We start from the raw sequence: 17,710 nt of genomic DNA, 5'->3' as shown, positions 1-17,710 counted from the left end.
TAATCAAGATCATAGTTCTACCAATGATATATAAATATGATAATAGTAATTATTATGCTCTTATAAATTGGATGGCTTCATTCATTATAATTTATATGAATACTAGATATGTTGTGCATAAAGTTTATTGCGGCTATATTTATCCTTAATTTAGGGTGAGTTATAAACAGAATCTAATATTTACATATTTTTCAAAAATAAATTCAAATAGGCCAAATGCTAAATTATGTTTCGAAAAGATGAAAGGTTCGCTAAAATTATAGTTTTTCAGATGCAAAAATATTACTCTTTATTTTTTAAAAGAATTATTCATTCTACAGTCTTTGTTATTTTGACCAGGTCGTTTCATAATAAACCATAGGACCTACATATTATTTATTCTACTTCAAATTATATTTCTACTTATTTTCTTTTCTGTTTTATTTAATATTTTTGTTTAAATTTTTCTCGAAGTTTTACAAATACAGACTCATTTTCCTTCTTAAATTTTTAAATAATGTATCTACTGTTTTAAAGTCGCTGAAATAGTACAAGCGATATATTACTCGACGTATTTTATCAAGACGAGAATAAATATAAACGCAACCAAACTTATTAGTCCAGGAACCAAAGTTTTTCACCTCGCAATTTTGACAGAATGGATCAATTTGCTTGAAAATTTGAGAATAAGTAGTGGATAGTCCATGGATCAAAATCTATATGATGCCGACAGGCGCTTTTACCATGGGGGTGGTTGCCACCCCATCTCGCGGGTGGGTATTTTTTATATTTTGACCGCAAAAGTTAATAAAAACATTCATTCTAAGCAAAAAATGTTCTATACATTTTTTTGATAACATTAATATTTTTTTATTTATTTGCTATTGAAAGTGTTAGCTTTATATCTAAAACATCAATGTTTTTCGATGGTATAGAATAGAATAGAATAGAAATATGCTTTATTGTCACTGAAAATACAAATTTTATGGACAAAGCTTAATTAAAGTCAGAAAAAATAAATATATAAATAATATCTAACAATAACAATAACAAATACAATTTTCTGAAATTTGATAAATCGTCAATATAAAAAAAAATATACATAAATACAAAATATAAGTTAATAAAGTAAAGAAAAAAAAAACAAAATCGATATATTTGCAACAATTTATAGAAATTGCAAAGTGAATATACAACAAAGTAAACTATTTATAGACATAGGAACTAATAAGTTTAAGCTGCTGCATGTGACACCCAAATATAGATAAGTTTGGTTACTTGTACATTACTGTAATTTCTTAGTTAGTCATTAAGAAACTCTTCTACTGAATAATATGGTCTTTTAGATAGATAAGCTTTTGTCATTTTACGGAACTTGTGGAAAGATGTTGCAGATTTGAGTTGTAAAGGAAGATGGTTGTATAGTTTTTTTGCGGAATATAATATAGATTTCTTTACTAACTCAGAGGACGGGATCGGTAAATAGACATCAAAATTTGAATTTCTGGTGGAGTAGTCATGACGAGGCCTTGCTGGAAAGACATGCATGTGTTTACGAATTAAGCAAACAGTTTCTAAAATATATAAAGATGTAAGTGTTAAAATGCCGTGATCTTTGAAGTAACTTCTGCAATGTGTTGTTCTTCTGAGGCCAAACAGATACCTTATTGCTCTTTTTTGTAATTTAAAAATAACATCTAACTGGGCAGCTGTACTAGAACCCCAAAAAGGAAGACCATATCGAAGATGAGACTCGAACAAAGAAAAATATGTTAGTTTAGAAGATGCTAAATTGAGTTCTTTCGAAACAGATCTTATAGCATAGCAGGCTGAGGCGAGTTTCTTACTTAACACATCGATATGAAGGGACCATTTGAGGTTGCTGTCTAAAAAAATACCAAGAAATTTTACAGAATCAACGGTAGAGATCTGGCTGTTGTTAACAAGCAGGGGTTGAAGAGCACTTTTATAGGATAATGCTACTGTCTTATCCACGTTAAAAGAGAGTACATTAGAGTCAGACCAGGTTTTTATCGTAAGCAAATCAGAAGTTATAGTTGCATGAAGAGATGCAATAGTTGAGTTGCTCCAAGTGATACTGGTATCATCAGCAAAAAGAAAAATTTTTCCATCGATTTTTAAGTTAGTGATGTCATTTATAAAGATAAGGAACAGTAGAGGACCCAATACTGAACCTTGTGGTACTCCACATACAATGTTTTTGAGACTAGAGTCAGTATCATTCGCTCTAACTATTTTTTTCTTATTATTCAAGTAAGATTGGAACCAATTCAAAGAAATACCTCGAATCCCCTAGAAATTTAGTTTTTTAATCAAAATGTCGTGATTTACACAATCAAAAGCTTTGGCATAGTCACAGAAAACAGTGGCAGTATAAAGATTATTGTTTAGTGCTTGGTAAACCTCATGAAACACAGAAAACAAGGCATCAGTGGTACATTTATTAGTTAAAAAGCCGAACTGATTTTGGGATAAGATGTTGTTATCAATGAGAAAGGACATGAGACGGGTTTTTATGAGTCTCTCAATAATTTTTGAAAGTACCGGTAGTAAGGCAATAGGTCTATAGTTGGAAGCATTAGATTTTTCCCCACCCTTATGAAGGGGAATAATAATGGCTATCTTTAGGCACTCTGGGAATTTGCCTCTTTCAAAGGAATCATTAATTAGTGAGACGAGGTTTTCCAACACATTTTCTGTGAGATTTGAGAAGATTTTTATGGATAGTCCATCAGTACTACAGGATGATTTGCTTTTGATAATATTGATAGATTGGATCAGTTCAGTTATATCGATTGGTCTTAAAAAGAATGAATTCGAGAACACTCCTGAATTGGGGAGATAGAAAATAAGATCTTTTTGTGGCAAAATAGTAGAAGTTATATTTTTACTCACATTAACGAAATATTCGTTTAGATTTTCCGGGTCTGGAAGGGCAAATGTTTGAACTGCGTGAGTTCTATTTCGAAGATCGTTTATTATGGACCAAGTTTCTTTTGCAACACTTTTAGAGCTTTCCATACGATTTTGATAGTAGGCTTTTTTAGCTGATTTGATGAGTTTTAGATAGGTTACCCTGTACTTGGTGATATATTGAGTGACAGAGACGTTGGTAGCAAATTTCTTGATATACAATAGTGAGCTCATATTTTTAGCTGATATGCGAATACCTTTTGTAGCCCAGGGTTTGTGATGTTTTGGCTTAATTGAAATTAAAGGAAATGCCTTATTGAAGATAGAGACAAGCTTTTCTATAAAATCGTTGAAATTATAGTCCACGTCCGCAGAAGGAAAATGCCACTCAGAAGTTAAGCATAAATTTTGAAATTTATGAAAATTCCCAGCGGAAAAAATCCTACCTAAACGTCGGGTTTTCGAGGAGGGTTTGCTGAAGATGTTAAACTTCGTAAATACTGCTTCATGATCTGATAATCCCGCATTAATAATTGTAGAGCAGACATCAAGGGGTGAGAAATCTGAGACAATATAGTCAATTATGGTAGATGAAGTTTTTGTAATCCTTGTAGGAGAATTAACGTGCATTGAGAGACCATATGATTCAAATATGTTGACCAAGGACATTTGGGTAGCACAAGCAGCATCATAATTAATGTTGAAGTCCCCGCATAGAATTTTTCTGCTTCTATGAGGCAAGTCATCTAACACATTTAGCAGGTTCTGAAAAAATAGTTCCACAGGGGAGTCATGTGATCTATAGATACAAATAATGTAAAGATTAAGATTTTTATTATAAACTAGGGAAAACTCAAAGAAGGCTTCATTTAACAGAAAGTCATATTTTGTAATCAGAGAAAAATCATTATTTCTAGAAAGAATTAGGGTGCCTCCATGAGCTGAACTTGGACGATCATACCTAGCAATTGTGGTATATTTTTCTACAAAAAAAGGCTCGTTGACTTCAAAAGCCAGTGCTCTGTAACCGCAACTATCGGGGGAAATCCTAATTCTTCCAGAAACAAAACTAATTCGTCAGTTTTATTTCTTATAGAACGAATATTAATCAGAACCACACTAAAGTTGTCATCACTAAAATTATTCGAGGTTTCTAGTTCCTCAGAACACGTCGTGTTATTTAAAAATTTCGTCTTGGAGAGCTAGTAGAATAATAATTTCGGTGACATTCCCTTGATTTTTGTAGATGTATGATTCTTTCTGAACTTAGAAAGGACCTATAAGCAACAAGATCAGCTTCCACCTCAGCTGGACCAATTCCATAGGCATCGTTAAATTCTAGAAGAATTTTTCTTAGTTCCTCAGTCTTGGTAGGTAGCCCTTCGGAAGCCAAAAATAGTTTCACACTGGTGTTGGTATATCCATCACAAAATAGTGAGGCAGGCTGGTCGTGTAGGAAAGCAAGATGTAGCTTAATTGCTTTTAATATATCCGGTTCCCTTAATCTGGCTAGAAGATATCGACTGTTTGAGTTATTGGTTAATCTAACTCTTGGTGGTGATAAAGGATCCAAATTTATCGATGGTTCCAAAGTATCTTTCTTAATGAAATTAATTTGGGAACGGAACGGATCTTTAGATTTGCAAATTTCGATGGCCTGCTTGTCAGTAAGTATATTTGTGTTTTGAACTTCATTTCTCTTTTTACTTGGAATGGTAATTGGATTTTCCAAGCTAACTGGGCTTCTGATGTGCTTCGGTTTCATATTTGCCTCAGATGAAGTTGTTGGTTCGGAGCATGAGGATTCTGTAGACCATTTAATGTTTACACCAGGTGGCCAAATTTCCTTATTAAATAATAAGTCAATAGATGTTTTAGACTTAACACCTATTTTGAATGAGGACCCTGTTGTTGTGTTGGCATCTTTAAGAAGGGCATAACATCTTATATATTCCTTGATACCTAGCTTCTTTTTAATGTAGTGAACTACTTGAATAGGAGTGTAAATTGGGGTTAAGTTGCTAATAACGACAAAGTGGCATTTATCTTCTGCACTTTTTGATTTTGTGACTGGTCTAGCTTCGAAATGTTGAGTGTCTTCGGTTTGAGTTAGTGTTGCCCAAATGCAAGACCAAGACGAGACTTAGATAGTCTTGGTCTTGGTCTTGCGCCAGTACACCTGGTCTTGGTCTTGGTCTTGATATTGCGCTCCCGGTCTTGGTCTTGGTCTTGGTCTTGCAGCAAGAGTCTTGCAAGTCTCGCAGTTGGCCTTATATATAAGGCTATATAGCCGTATTCTTTAACGATATCTCTGGAAAAATATTGTAGCTAGGCAGGTAAAGTGTCATTGTATACCGGATACCGGGTATACCAATCAAACTGTGTTTTTTTCTCAAAGTTCGCATCATTTTGTGGAATATTCTAGCATATAAAATACTAAAATTAAAACCCAACTATAGTCTAATGTTTTCTTAACATTCTGTTTTTGATTCATTCGCTTATGTTGTATAACAAAAAAGTTAGGTATTTTATCAACTAGCCATGTTTTTAAATAAGTATGGCAAACTTTAAAGGGTAATTCTAAACAAACGAGTCATGTTAAAATGACGTATGCATGACTTTTACGTATGCATGCCAATGGTGAATATTAAATTCTTAATTGTATGTCAAAAATGCGCAATAACTATCTCATAAAACTCACCAAATTTCATTTGCATATCTCAACAGGTTTTAGAGCAATAAATAAATCCTCAGTTTGTAAGAAAAATTTTAATACCCCTATTTCGGAAACGAAGCATTTGCGGACATACCCTCCTATTAGAGGTGAAACTCACAAAGTGCTCTTTTTGAGATTTTGACATATTCGTCAATTTGAACTCAATACGGTACTGTCCAGCTCTGAAGAAATCAACTGGGGCTCTATTCTAATTGCTGAGATAATTTATGGTATACTTCACTAAGTGCATGATTCTGAATTTCGGTATCAAGGTAAAACTCATTAAAACTTATTATTTCCCTTAGTGAATTTTTCCTTACAATCTGGAGTGCCGAATCGGTAATACATATTATTTAGTGATCTTTCAAACAATACATTATTAAACATAACTGTTTATTATTTTTGTGTTCATTATCTATTCGGCGATTGATTAAAGAAATGAGCTTAAATTATTTCTTTGTAGCAAATATTTTACATAATCTATTTTGCGATCAAGCAGGCGACTTGTGTGTTATATTGTATTGTTGAAACTGTATATTATTCGTGTGCATTATCTGTTCGGCGATTGATTAAAAAAATATGGGTTTAAATTTCTTTGTAACAGATAGCCTACGCTTACATAATGGGTAACATTATCTATTTTATGGTTAAGCAGGCGACTTTTGTGGCTGTCGCCGAAAATAATGGCATTTATTTTCAAACAACGAAACTTATTGTTCATTTTTTAAAGAATAGACTGTTATTTTTGATAGATCGTTAGTAGTTGTAAGTCAGCAAAATTTTGTATAGGTACCTTTGTATGTATAAAATGGATGTTGATATTTTAACAGTAACATTACTTCTGTTTCTATCACATGTGATTTTCTATAGAGGCAACTGTTTCGTATAAACTTATTTATGTACTTAATAATTATTTATTAACATTGTATTCATTACCTATTTCATTTTGAATCTCAACGTCATGATACTTTATGGAGATAAATTCATTAACTTCTCAATATCCAATAATTGTGTTCATGGAAAAACTCATCAAGTACAAAGTGTAGCTATTGAATTTTACCTCTAATAGGATGTACCTATGTTTATAAATCAAATCAAACTGTCATTATTTTTCGTGCTGAATTACCCTGTAAGGTTACCATACTTATTTAAAACACTCTGCATTGATGAAAAACATGGCTAGTTAAAAAAGTACCTAAGTTTTTTATTATCCAACATAAATAATGAATTAAAAAACAGAATGTTAAGAAAATATGTATTTAAAAACACAGTTTGATTGGTACACTCGTACCAAAAATCTGGACAATCAAGTTCAGAGCAAAGAAATCATCTGCTGTTAAAGATGTGCAAAATATTTTATTCTCCTATATACTCCCTAAAACGACTTTCAGTTCTAACCGCAAGACGCAGGAGTCTCGCAGACTTAGTCTTGTTCTTGCTTAAGTCTTGCATGCTAAGTCTTGGTCTTGGTCTTGCTAAAATTAGGCGGTCTTGGTCTTGGTCTTGCGAAAACGCAAGAACAAGACCAAGACTGCAAGACCAAGACCGATTTTGGGCAACACTAGTTTGAGTACTTGAAGTGGCATACACAATGTCTCTCTTCGATACATCTTTCTTCGTTGGTATAGCAGGTAGTTTATTTGAAAGATTACTCATTTGATTAGATATTTCACTTACGTTTGAAGAGAGCCTATCTAGTCCCAATTTTATCTCAGATGAATTTGAATCTTGGACTTGCACCTAATCGTGTCATTGGAACAGCCGAAAAAAACTGACGACATATTGAAGATATCTTGTTCCATCTGCCTTATCGATTTTAAAAGATATTCAGGATTTAGCAGGTTATTTAATTTATGTATCTCGTCAATTTTTTTCGTAATATAGTCTAATTTGCCGTCATTTTTGGTTAATAAATCATATGTCTCGATGAAAATTGGCAAATTATCAGTGAGTTTTTTTGTAACTTGAATTAAGGCGTCAAAATTCTCTTGTGGTATTTGATTTTTTGAAAGATTGTTAATTTTTTCATTTAGATATCTGAGACTAGGCGAATCACATAAAGTACAGAAAAATCTTAAATGAGAATTTTTTGGGTCCAGTAGAGTTTTTGCCGTTGTTTTGTTGAGACCAGAACATTTGATGCAAAAATACCGTTTACAATCTCCATGGCAACGTATCTGATATTTTTCGTTTTCAGAAAATTCAGCTAAGCAAATTTCACAATTTTTGGACGTCATGGTGTCAAGGTTAAATATTATACAAATATTTAACTAGGTCGTTTACAATTTCACTAAATTTTTGCTGTAGAACAAATTTTATCAAATCAAGTTCTTGGGAATTAAATTACCTACAATTTCATATTTAAACATTTTTTCGTATCTCTGATGCTAATATTTCTATTCTGAAGAAAATGACATTTTTTACCAAATTACAAACATTCGTTATTCGCTTTAAACTTCAGTTTTTTTAAAACTAATCATTTGAAGCCAGTCAAACTTCTAGAATCTATTAATAATACATAAATAAAGAAGAATAAATAAGGCCAATGAAATGACTGAAAACACCGCAAACTTACATTATTATGCTTCCAATTGGATTTCTCCTTTTTTTCTTTAAAAAAAAATATATTGATTTTTTAACCGTAACTTTTTTATTTTTTATCTTAGAAAGTTTGTTAAAAATAATTTTGTAGGATTTTACAAGATCTATAAGATCTATTCTATCATTGATCTATAAGATCTACATTGAGATCTATTCTATCTAATACTAAACCTAACAATGAACAAGAAAGAACAAAGAATTGCATTTATAAAATACCTTGTGAACGTGAACAATTTTATTTAGGTGAAACATCAAGACCATTAAACGTTAGAATAAGTGAACATCAGTCTTATATTAAAAATAGAGAATTTGATAGATCTCAAATATGCCAACACGCATGGGATAATGAACATAGAGTTCAGTAGAGATTCAAGTATAGTCCTGAAAGAATCAGATAGTAAAAAGAGAAAAATCAAAGAAGCGGCTCTAATTATGCTAAATGAAACCAATTGTGTCGCAAATTCCTCGGCAGAATGCAGTAGTATGTGGTTACCCATACTGAAAGAGGAAGTCAATAGAAAGAAAATACCATGATTAGTAAGTCAATAACATATCGAGTTAGTACATATTTTATTTTAATATTAGTTATTGTATATCTATGTATTATTAATATTATTTATAATTTAAACATATTAAAGTCACAATTTGGTATTAGTTTCTTGAGAGTAAATTAAATGTAAGACCAAATAGTTACGATGACGGGATAGTATCACGAGGTTTTTTCCTGGTTTTCCTTCGTGATTTACTATGGAATCTCTAACGCGAGAATTTTACTGCCATCGTTGCATTTGGTTGTCTTTTTAAAGACAGATCACATGCTATGATTTTTTTGTGACGGATATTTTTGAGTTGGAATTGATTTCATGTAATCGAATGAACTATCTTTCAGTAAAGTCGTCCCAGGATTGCAACTCATAAATATTGACAATATCATTTTAAAGTCTTCTACTTTAAAATGTATAATATATGTCTGAATTGCCAATATAAATGAGTCAGATTAAATAAATTATTAGAAGAATAAAAATGTATACCATTTCTAATACTTCGTCTATTAGAAGAATATTTTACTTAGCAACAACATTTTTGTTTAATTTAGTAGTATTTTGTATTTTGACAACGACACCCGATTTGGGCGTCGAAACGTTAATAAAATGATTTTTTTTTTCAATTTAATTGTGGCTTATTTCCCATATAAATAGTTAATCATAAAAATGCCACAAGGAAATAGCTTCAGAACAACATCTTCTAGTTAAAATACAAAGAGGGATATGGTAGGTAAGAAGAGTTTGTTTTTTTGCTGCATTCTCAAATTGGTGTATTCAACTTGAAATAGCAGAGAAACTGCCAATTTTAGGTGTATAATGATACTAATAACTTTTGTAGTGCTTGAAAAGACTTTTAAAATGAGCAATACTAAATGTCGATTACATTCAAACTAAGTGAGATATTCTGCAAAAAATTTGATCGCTAATGTATTTTAAGAAGAAATGAGAAGTATATTTAACCCCTCATCCATCAGAATTTAAATACATTGTTTTCCTTCTACAATACTTTTTATTATAGTGTTCTTTCTATGTTCAAAAAGTTATACTGGATTAAAATGAATGGTTCTTGAAAAAAAATAATATCAAATTATAGAGCGCATTTTTAAATTTTCTTAAAAATCTTCCTTTTCCTCCATGTAACACAAAAAAGATAAGAGATACGAAAAAAAGATACCACGCAAAAATGTAGGGCTTTTCAGATAAAAAATTCTTGTTTATTTTTCATTACTGTATCTCTTATCATTTTCAATAGGGGAGTGGATATAGATTTTCACTTCGGAAAAAATCAAACAAGATGGAACTTTTTATAATTTCATTAAGAAATGTTTAATAAGCAACATATCAAAAAGTTCTACTCGAGAAGTGGGTGCTTCATTTTTTATTAAACAAATGAACTACGAAATTAGATGTTTTTTAAATAACTCCGAAAATATAAGTTTTAGAAACAAAACCATTGAAAAATTCAGAAAATTTTACAAAAAAAACATATAAAGAATTTTCTAAAATTAAATCTGCATCTTCTATAATTTTTTATTTATAACGTCAAAGTCACCCTTTTCACAAACATTGGCGCACTGTAAATTAACGTACGGCGAAGTGCACGGTTGAGTTATTTTAATGTAATTCTTTAACTAACGAATCAAATGAAATTTTACAAATTGGACATGAAAGAAGAATAATTAAGCTATCAAATGGTTATAATAGAAAGAAATAAAATGTATGGGCATAATACGGTGTGGGCGGAAAATGAGCCTTACATGAATTTTGTTTAAAAATGATTTAAAAATGTGTAACTAATACAATTTTTCTTATAAAACTCTCAATTTTGCACACCTTACCTTTCAATCATCTTACTAAATGATGTTTCATTAAAAAAAATCTCAAAAATTTAATTCAAATGATATGACGTCTCAAAAAATGTAATTTTTGAAACCTTCATAGTTTTATAGAATTACCACCACTTGAAGACGGTATTACTCAAGTTTGAGCAGATCTATTACAGTTTTATAAGTGCTTTTTTAAATCTTAGGATCTTATCCTTAAAATGCACTTAATTATTTTACTTTAGAAATGAAATAAACTATTTCTTTTTAAGAAAATTAAGAAAGATAACAAAAATGTAATACAAAAACCGAAAATTACCAGCTAAAAAAATGTTTATACAAAGTGATCAAAACTTTTTTCTGTAAAACTTACCTAAAATACATTTAATAATAAGCTTCAACAATAATAAATGTTCAGCAAAAAATTTTTTTTTAGCTCTTATACAGTAAGTCTGCGTAACTTGGAACCTATTGATAACTTTTTTATTATCAGTTTTACGAAAAAAGTTATTCTTTATAAAATACTCTGCATCGCATATAATCTCAGGTAAGCCGCACACCAAAGAAACATGAAACGAAAAACATGAAACATGAAACGAAAAACATGTTTCATGAAAAGAAAACGCTGCTAAACAAATCTCAAAGTCCGCCTATCAATGAATCGAGTGTGATTCATGCTCATGACACATTTTTATTTTCGGAGAGTCTCATAAATGGCCGGATGTATATTTGTTTAGCAGTGGTTTATTTCCATGAAACGTAATTTACGTTTCATGTTTCTTTGATGTGCGGTCTGCCTAAGATGCAATCATCAAATATCAAATTGAATGAATGTTATACGAGGTATGTCAAAAAATATGAATTTCACTCAAGAGTAAAGTACCTTTACATTTCACAATATCAAAAATTGTTATTAAGAAAAGTTGTTTGGAATTAAAAAATTTGTTTTAGTGTTCAATTAAATCTTTCTAATTAAAATATTGTGAATAATAAAGGCACTTAACTCTTAAGAAAAATTCATATTTTTTACATACCTCGTATAAAATTATCTGATGATTGTATCTTAGATTTTAGATCAGGGAGAGAATTTTATGAAGAATAACTTTTTTTCGTAAAAGTGATAATAAAATAGCGGAATGGGACGTTTCGATGCCGCCGGTTCATCGCCGGCCGTTTCGATGCCGCCGGTTCATCGCCAGTCCATTTCATCGCCGTCATATCTCGCATTTCCTAGAATTCCTAATTAATACTAAAAATAACTAATAATTGTAACTGTCGAAAATTCGGAAATATATCAGATAGCGATTAATTGACTGGCGATGAATCGGCCGGCATCGGCATCGAACTGGCGGCATCGAAACGGCGGCGATGAAACGTCCTAGACCCTAAAATAGTTATCATGATTGTAATAAAATTATGATGAGTATCCGTAATTTGAGAAAAAATTGAAATTTTTTTTTTTCGATTAGAATGATGTAATTGTAAATATAGGTATAATTTTTAAAAAGAAAAAGAAAATAATCGTTTTCGTTTTGATTCAATTCGAGTCTCTTGCCATCCTCTGACACAGTGTTTCTGGGTCTCTACCCTTTATCAAAGAGGCTATTGCAAGTAGACTCGCAAGTAGAACGAAAACGATTATTTTCTTTTTCTTTTTCATGCTTTACTCGGTTTAGAGTACAAAATGACCAAGTGTTCTTAAAGTATTCTGAGACGCATTGTTGGAGAAGCTCCTCCTAGCGGTGCCGCTTGATACTATCGTATCTCGGTTAACAGAATCCTGACTCTTGGTCGAAATTTATTTTATTTATTTTGACATCATTTTTAATTTCAAACAAATTTTCATAATAGCATTTTTTGATATTCTGGGATATAAAGGTACTTTACTCTTTAACGAAATTCATATTTTTGACATAACTCGTATAAAATTGATAAAATTTGATATCTGATGGTTGCGTTTTAGATTTTTGACTATCCTGAGCATTTTATTAGGAGTAACTTTTTTTCGTAAAATTGATAATAAAAAAAATTTCCATGTGGTTCCTAGCTACGCAGACACACTGTATAAGAGCTTCTGTATAAGAATTTTCAAATTACAATGCCATATTCGGATTCAGCATAATCAAAAACGAAATAGAAACATATTTGATCAAAGTAAAATGATGAATTTAACAATATTTTTAAAATTATTTAAACAAAATAATTGTTATTTTTTAAATAATTAATAAATAATTAGCGGCCAAATCTGCAAGTAGAACTTTTTACTTTAACATGTATATAAACTAACAAAAAAGTTTTAGAAAAATATAAGCTTGTTTGAATTTTTCCGAAACAATGCATGTTTTCGTTCTAATTGCACTCCCCTATAATCCGAGTCTCTTGCCATCCTCTGACACGTGTTTCTAGGTTTACCCGCTATCAAAGAGGCTTTGCAAGAAGACTGAATTAAATTAAAACGCACCGACTGGATGGTAAATATATTTAAATATTCTACCAACATATGCCTTTAGTGACCTCTATCGAGGAAAGATAAAGTGAGTGTCGATATCGATTAAAGTAAACTGTGAATCTGAGGCATATCCATGACATCGCGGTCGATGTTGACAGCACATAGCAATAGCCCGGGAGGTAGTGTTAAATTTAACCGGCGCATTTTAGCCTGGCTGTTTTCTTTTTATTTAGTTACGTGTTCCAAAGCTTATTAACAAATGATGTGTCAGCTGGCCCAAAACCGGGGGCCAACTAACAAAAAAGTTTTAGAAAAATATAAGCTTGTTTGAATTTTTCCGAAACAATGCATGTTTTCGTTCTAATTGCACTCCCCTACAAGTTACATGGAGAAAAAGGAAGATATTTAAGAAAATTTAAAAATGCGCTCTATAAGTTGATCTTTTTTTTTTCAAAAACAATTCATTTTAAACCGGTCTAACTTTTTGAACATATAAATAACACTATATTAAAAGGTATTGTGAAAGAAAAACGATGAATTTACATTTTGGTGGATGGGGGTTAAAATCACTTCTCATTTTTTCTTAAAATACATTAGTTATCAGATTTGTTTGCAGCATATCTCGTTTAATTTTAATGCACTGGACCTTTAATATAGCTCATTTTAAAGGTCATTTCAAGCACTACAAAAGGTATTGGTAGCATTATACACCTAAAATCGACCGTTTCTCTGTTATTTCAAGTTGAATACACCAATTTGAGAATGTACCAAAAAACAAACTATTTTCACCTACCATATTTTTTTTTGTATTATAACCAGAAGATTTATGAAGGCAAGCGTCTCTTTCTTTTTCTATAACCTACAAAAATGTTTAATATAGTTTTTTCCGTTAGATGCATAGTTTTTAAGGTATTCGCAAAAAACCGTTCGAAAAGGTTTCAAATGTTTCAATGAAAATGGCCAATTTTCAACCACGAATATCTCAAAAAAGTATATGAGTTTTGAAAAAAAATTATAGAACAGTTTTTGCTTAGAATTAGGTTCTCTAGCGAATTCCGTCGTAATTTTAACCAAAAAATTTTCCACCCCTAAGAAGGGGTGGGAACCGCCCCCAAGATAAAAGCACACATCTGCGTAGGGTAGACTTTGAATAGGAGATAAGTAGAGGCTAGGCCCACAATTTCATTAAAATTCATGCAGCAGGATAGAATTCGGAGATAATATCCTATTCTTGCTTCCATTGACTGGCGTACCTTGACAGGACATTTGATTTTTAATTTAATGATAGCTTTGGATTCCTAATATTTTAGATTTTGTATTTTAGATTTTTAGATGCACTAAATAACAAAAAGTTTCCGCCTGATTTTATCTTTGGATGTGCAACTGCTGCATTTCAAATAGAAGGTAAGATGCACAAAATATGTATAGATTTACACTCACACACATACTTAGACACACAAACACACCACACATGTTTTAGCTATATCGCCTTTTACCCGAATTTTCTTTATATTTTTAGTCTCCTTCTAGACTAGACTTTTTACTCGGTAAATTTCTTCTTTTCTGAGTGATTTCTTCTTTTTTGTTCTGTTAATATTTTTTTTGTTTTATTTTGCCTTAGGTTCAAGAAAGGTTATGTTAATATATTTCTACAGATTCATATCTTTCATATTTTTTTTGCTATGGAGTAAATTTTTATCATAATTCACGTGCTACTAAATTATAAATACAGTAAGGTCTCTTTTTATGCGGATTATTTTTATGCGATTTTGAAGTTATGCGGTTGGTATTTCATTCAAAAATGTCTATTATTAACAATTAGTATAATTAATATTAACTATTCCCATCCACTGTCACGCAAAACGTCAAACTGACAGTGCCCAGTAAAATCTGCTCTTAATAAAATGAACTATTTAGCGAGTTAATTAGTAGAAAAAAGGACACTTGGTGTGATTTAAAAACTGATATTGATTGAGTGCCATAAACAGTGCTATAAGCGACCCCCCAATGGGGTAAGCTTTTTCCCCAGGGACACCATTAGGTGAAACTTTCCAGGTGCTAGTGAGAATAGTGAAATGGATATTATTGAATCAAGTTTAATCGAAAATTTGGATGATTCTACTGCGAAACTTACAACTAAAACCAGAGATCTTATTAAAGTATCGACACAACAAATCCCACCTTCGCAAAAAGTTGTAGAGAAAAAATTGTTCAACGTTGCATCAGATAAGTACAATTTTAATAACGTTTTGTATATATAGAAAAATCAAACAATCAGGATATTGGCCGTTTACATTCACTTACTGTTGCAGACATCTTGCAAAAAAATTGAACATTCCTAATATTATTGAAACTAAAGCCATTGTAAAAAATAGAATTAAAGTTTTGTTAAGATCAATCGTAGATGCAAATAATTTGGTTAAAAATATAAAATTAAAAGACCAAAACTTAGTAGCGTATGTCCCTAACCATTTACTAGAAATTAGAGGCCTAATAAGAGATATTGATACTCAATACGATGAAAAGTATTTGTTAGATAATAGTAAATCTCCCTCCCCCATAGCAGCCTTTAAAAGAACTTACAGAAAAGTTGACACCGATGGAAAAACTAACTATGTACCCAAAAGGACAATGATAGTCACATTCGAAGGAAATATTTTTCCTAGCTACATTTCAACAAATAGTGTGTTTTTTCCCGTTGAAACCTACATTGGAAAAGTAATACAGTGTTACAATTGCTTAAGATTTGGACACATTTCCAAGCAGTGTCGCAGTCCACAAGCACATTGCATAAAATGTGGAAAAATCAAAAATGAAGATCATACATGTCAAGATAATGATGTTCAATGCATACATTGTAATAGTAAAGATCATGTTCATATCCAGATAGATCATTCCATATCCAAGATGTGTCCAAAATACGAACATCAAAAGAAGATAAAGAACGTAATGATTGAGCAAAAAATTTCCTTTATCGAGGAAAAAAATTACTGTGAATCGTCCTTCTCGGGATTGTTCATTCAGAATAGATATTCCACACTAGACAATATCGAAGACAGTTTTCCTCCCCTCCCAACATTTTCAAACAAATCAACCCCTTCTACTGCCACACATAAAAATCAAAACATATCATCAAATAATATATCCCAATCCCAACCCTCCTCAAGCCACTATAATATAGCTAAAAACCGAAAAATATCACCAAACCAATCACAAAACAATTCACCCATGTTCCCTTATAATTTTGGGCCTTCCAAACCACTTCCTGCTAATTTAAAAACCCCAATTTGTCAAAACAAATCAGATCAGAGAGTATTGGAAACACTCATTTCCAATTATATTTTTAATTTGATCACAAATATTCAAACTGTAGATCAGGGGTCACCAATTAGCGGACCGCCGTCCGCATCCGGACCGTGAGCTAGTTTTACGCGGACCGTCAATAAATTCAGAATATACCTAGTGTTTGGCAATTTTGAAAATGTTTGGCCATAAAATTGTGTACTATGTTTGGCTCAACTTATGTGTGCGAAGCCGCTTTATCAAGAATGAACTTTATTAAAAATTGGTAGAGATTTCACTTAACAGATGAATATCTCGACTCCCTAATGAGACTCAGTTGCACTAAACTCACTCAAAACTTCAGACAGGTGGTACATAAAAAAATGTCACTTTTCTCTCGATAATTTAATTTTGTAAAGAGTTTCCCCCTTATTGTTATACTTACTAATCATTAATTTTGAAATTAAGTAAGCTGTAATATAAAATAGTCATGTGCATTTTTTTATATTCATTGCCTCTCTACTATATGTAGGAGTACTTTTCAGATGTGCATTTAATTAAAATAATTTTCAGATTTAATAAGTTTGCAACAAACACCTTGCATTGAAACTAATGTAGAAAAGATAACATGTTAATTAGCATTTTGTACTATGATTATTTATTTTAAATTGCTCAGTGTCCTTTCTACAAAATTGAAGATGTCTAAAAACTTCATTAGCATTAAAAATATAAATTCCTAATTTTTAAAATATTCTCAGTAACAATTTACAATACTGCTGTTTTCAAAATATACTGATAATAACATCAAAACAATACACAATGAATTTATATTTTATTTATTGTACCTACCAGGAAAACTTACAGAAAAGTATAAAGTAACCAAAAAAACAATCAGATAATATTAGTTTTCCTTTCCATATTAGTCCATGTGTGAGGCCACTTTCGTATGAAAAATGTGTCTGACTCGATTTCTTTGCGGATTCCTGTTCATAAATGTCCCCTTTAAACAAATCAGAAGGGTGCCGGGTGAAACAATATTTTAAGCAAATTCAAAATTACTTTTTTGCCTCGAAAAATGTATCTCCACATGTAGTTTGTATAGAAAAAAAATATTTCTGAAAAGTTGATCGTTTTCGAGTTATAAGCGATTTAAAATCTGAAAAATGCGAAAATATGCATTTGAGATGCTGGAAAACTCTTAAGTTTTAATAAACTGACAGATCTTTTTTATTTAAGATGACCCAAAAATGCTAAAAACATATTTTCGCGGGCAAAAAGGTGATGTTTTGAATTTGTTAAAAAATATATTAAACAAATTCTGCCAAAAATTTCGCCTGGCACCCTTCTGCAAGATTTGTTTATAGGGGATATTTTTTAACAA

General features: G+C 31.2%; 1 protein-coding gene across 2 annotated transcripts in view; it reads left to right on the top strand.

The window, feature by feature from the left end:
• LOC114346509 (myrosinase 1) overlaps positions 1 to 17,710 on the top strand; it is a 68,988-nt gene continuing 51,278 nt past the window's right edge. Inside the window, exons 1-2 of one of the 2 annotated variants that reach the window (XM_028297257.2) lie at positions 1 to 155; positions 14,372 to 14,451. In XM_028297257.2, the coding sequence (XP_028153058.2) occupies positions 109 to 155; positions 14,372 to 14,451 (127 nt within the window). In that variant the 5' untranslated portion in view covers positions 1 to 108. The remainder of the gene's footprint in view (positions 156 to 14,371; positions 14,452 to 17,710) is intronic. The other variant, XM_028297249.2, reaches the window with a different exon arrangement.

The sequence above is a fragment of the Diabrotica virgifera genome, chromosome 7 (genome assembly GCF_917563875.1).
Source record: "Diabrotica virgifera virgifera chromosome 7, PGI_DIABVI_V3a".
In the NCBI taxonomy this organism is placed as follows: domain Eukaryota; kingdom Metazoa; phylum Arthropoda; class Insecta; order Coleoptera; family Chrysomelidae; genus Diabrotica; species Diabrotica virgifera.
The sequence above is the reverse complement of the archived record's forward strand: the minus strand, read 5'-3'. Positions and strand labels throughout refer to the sequence as shown.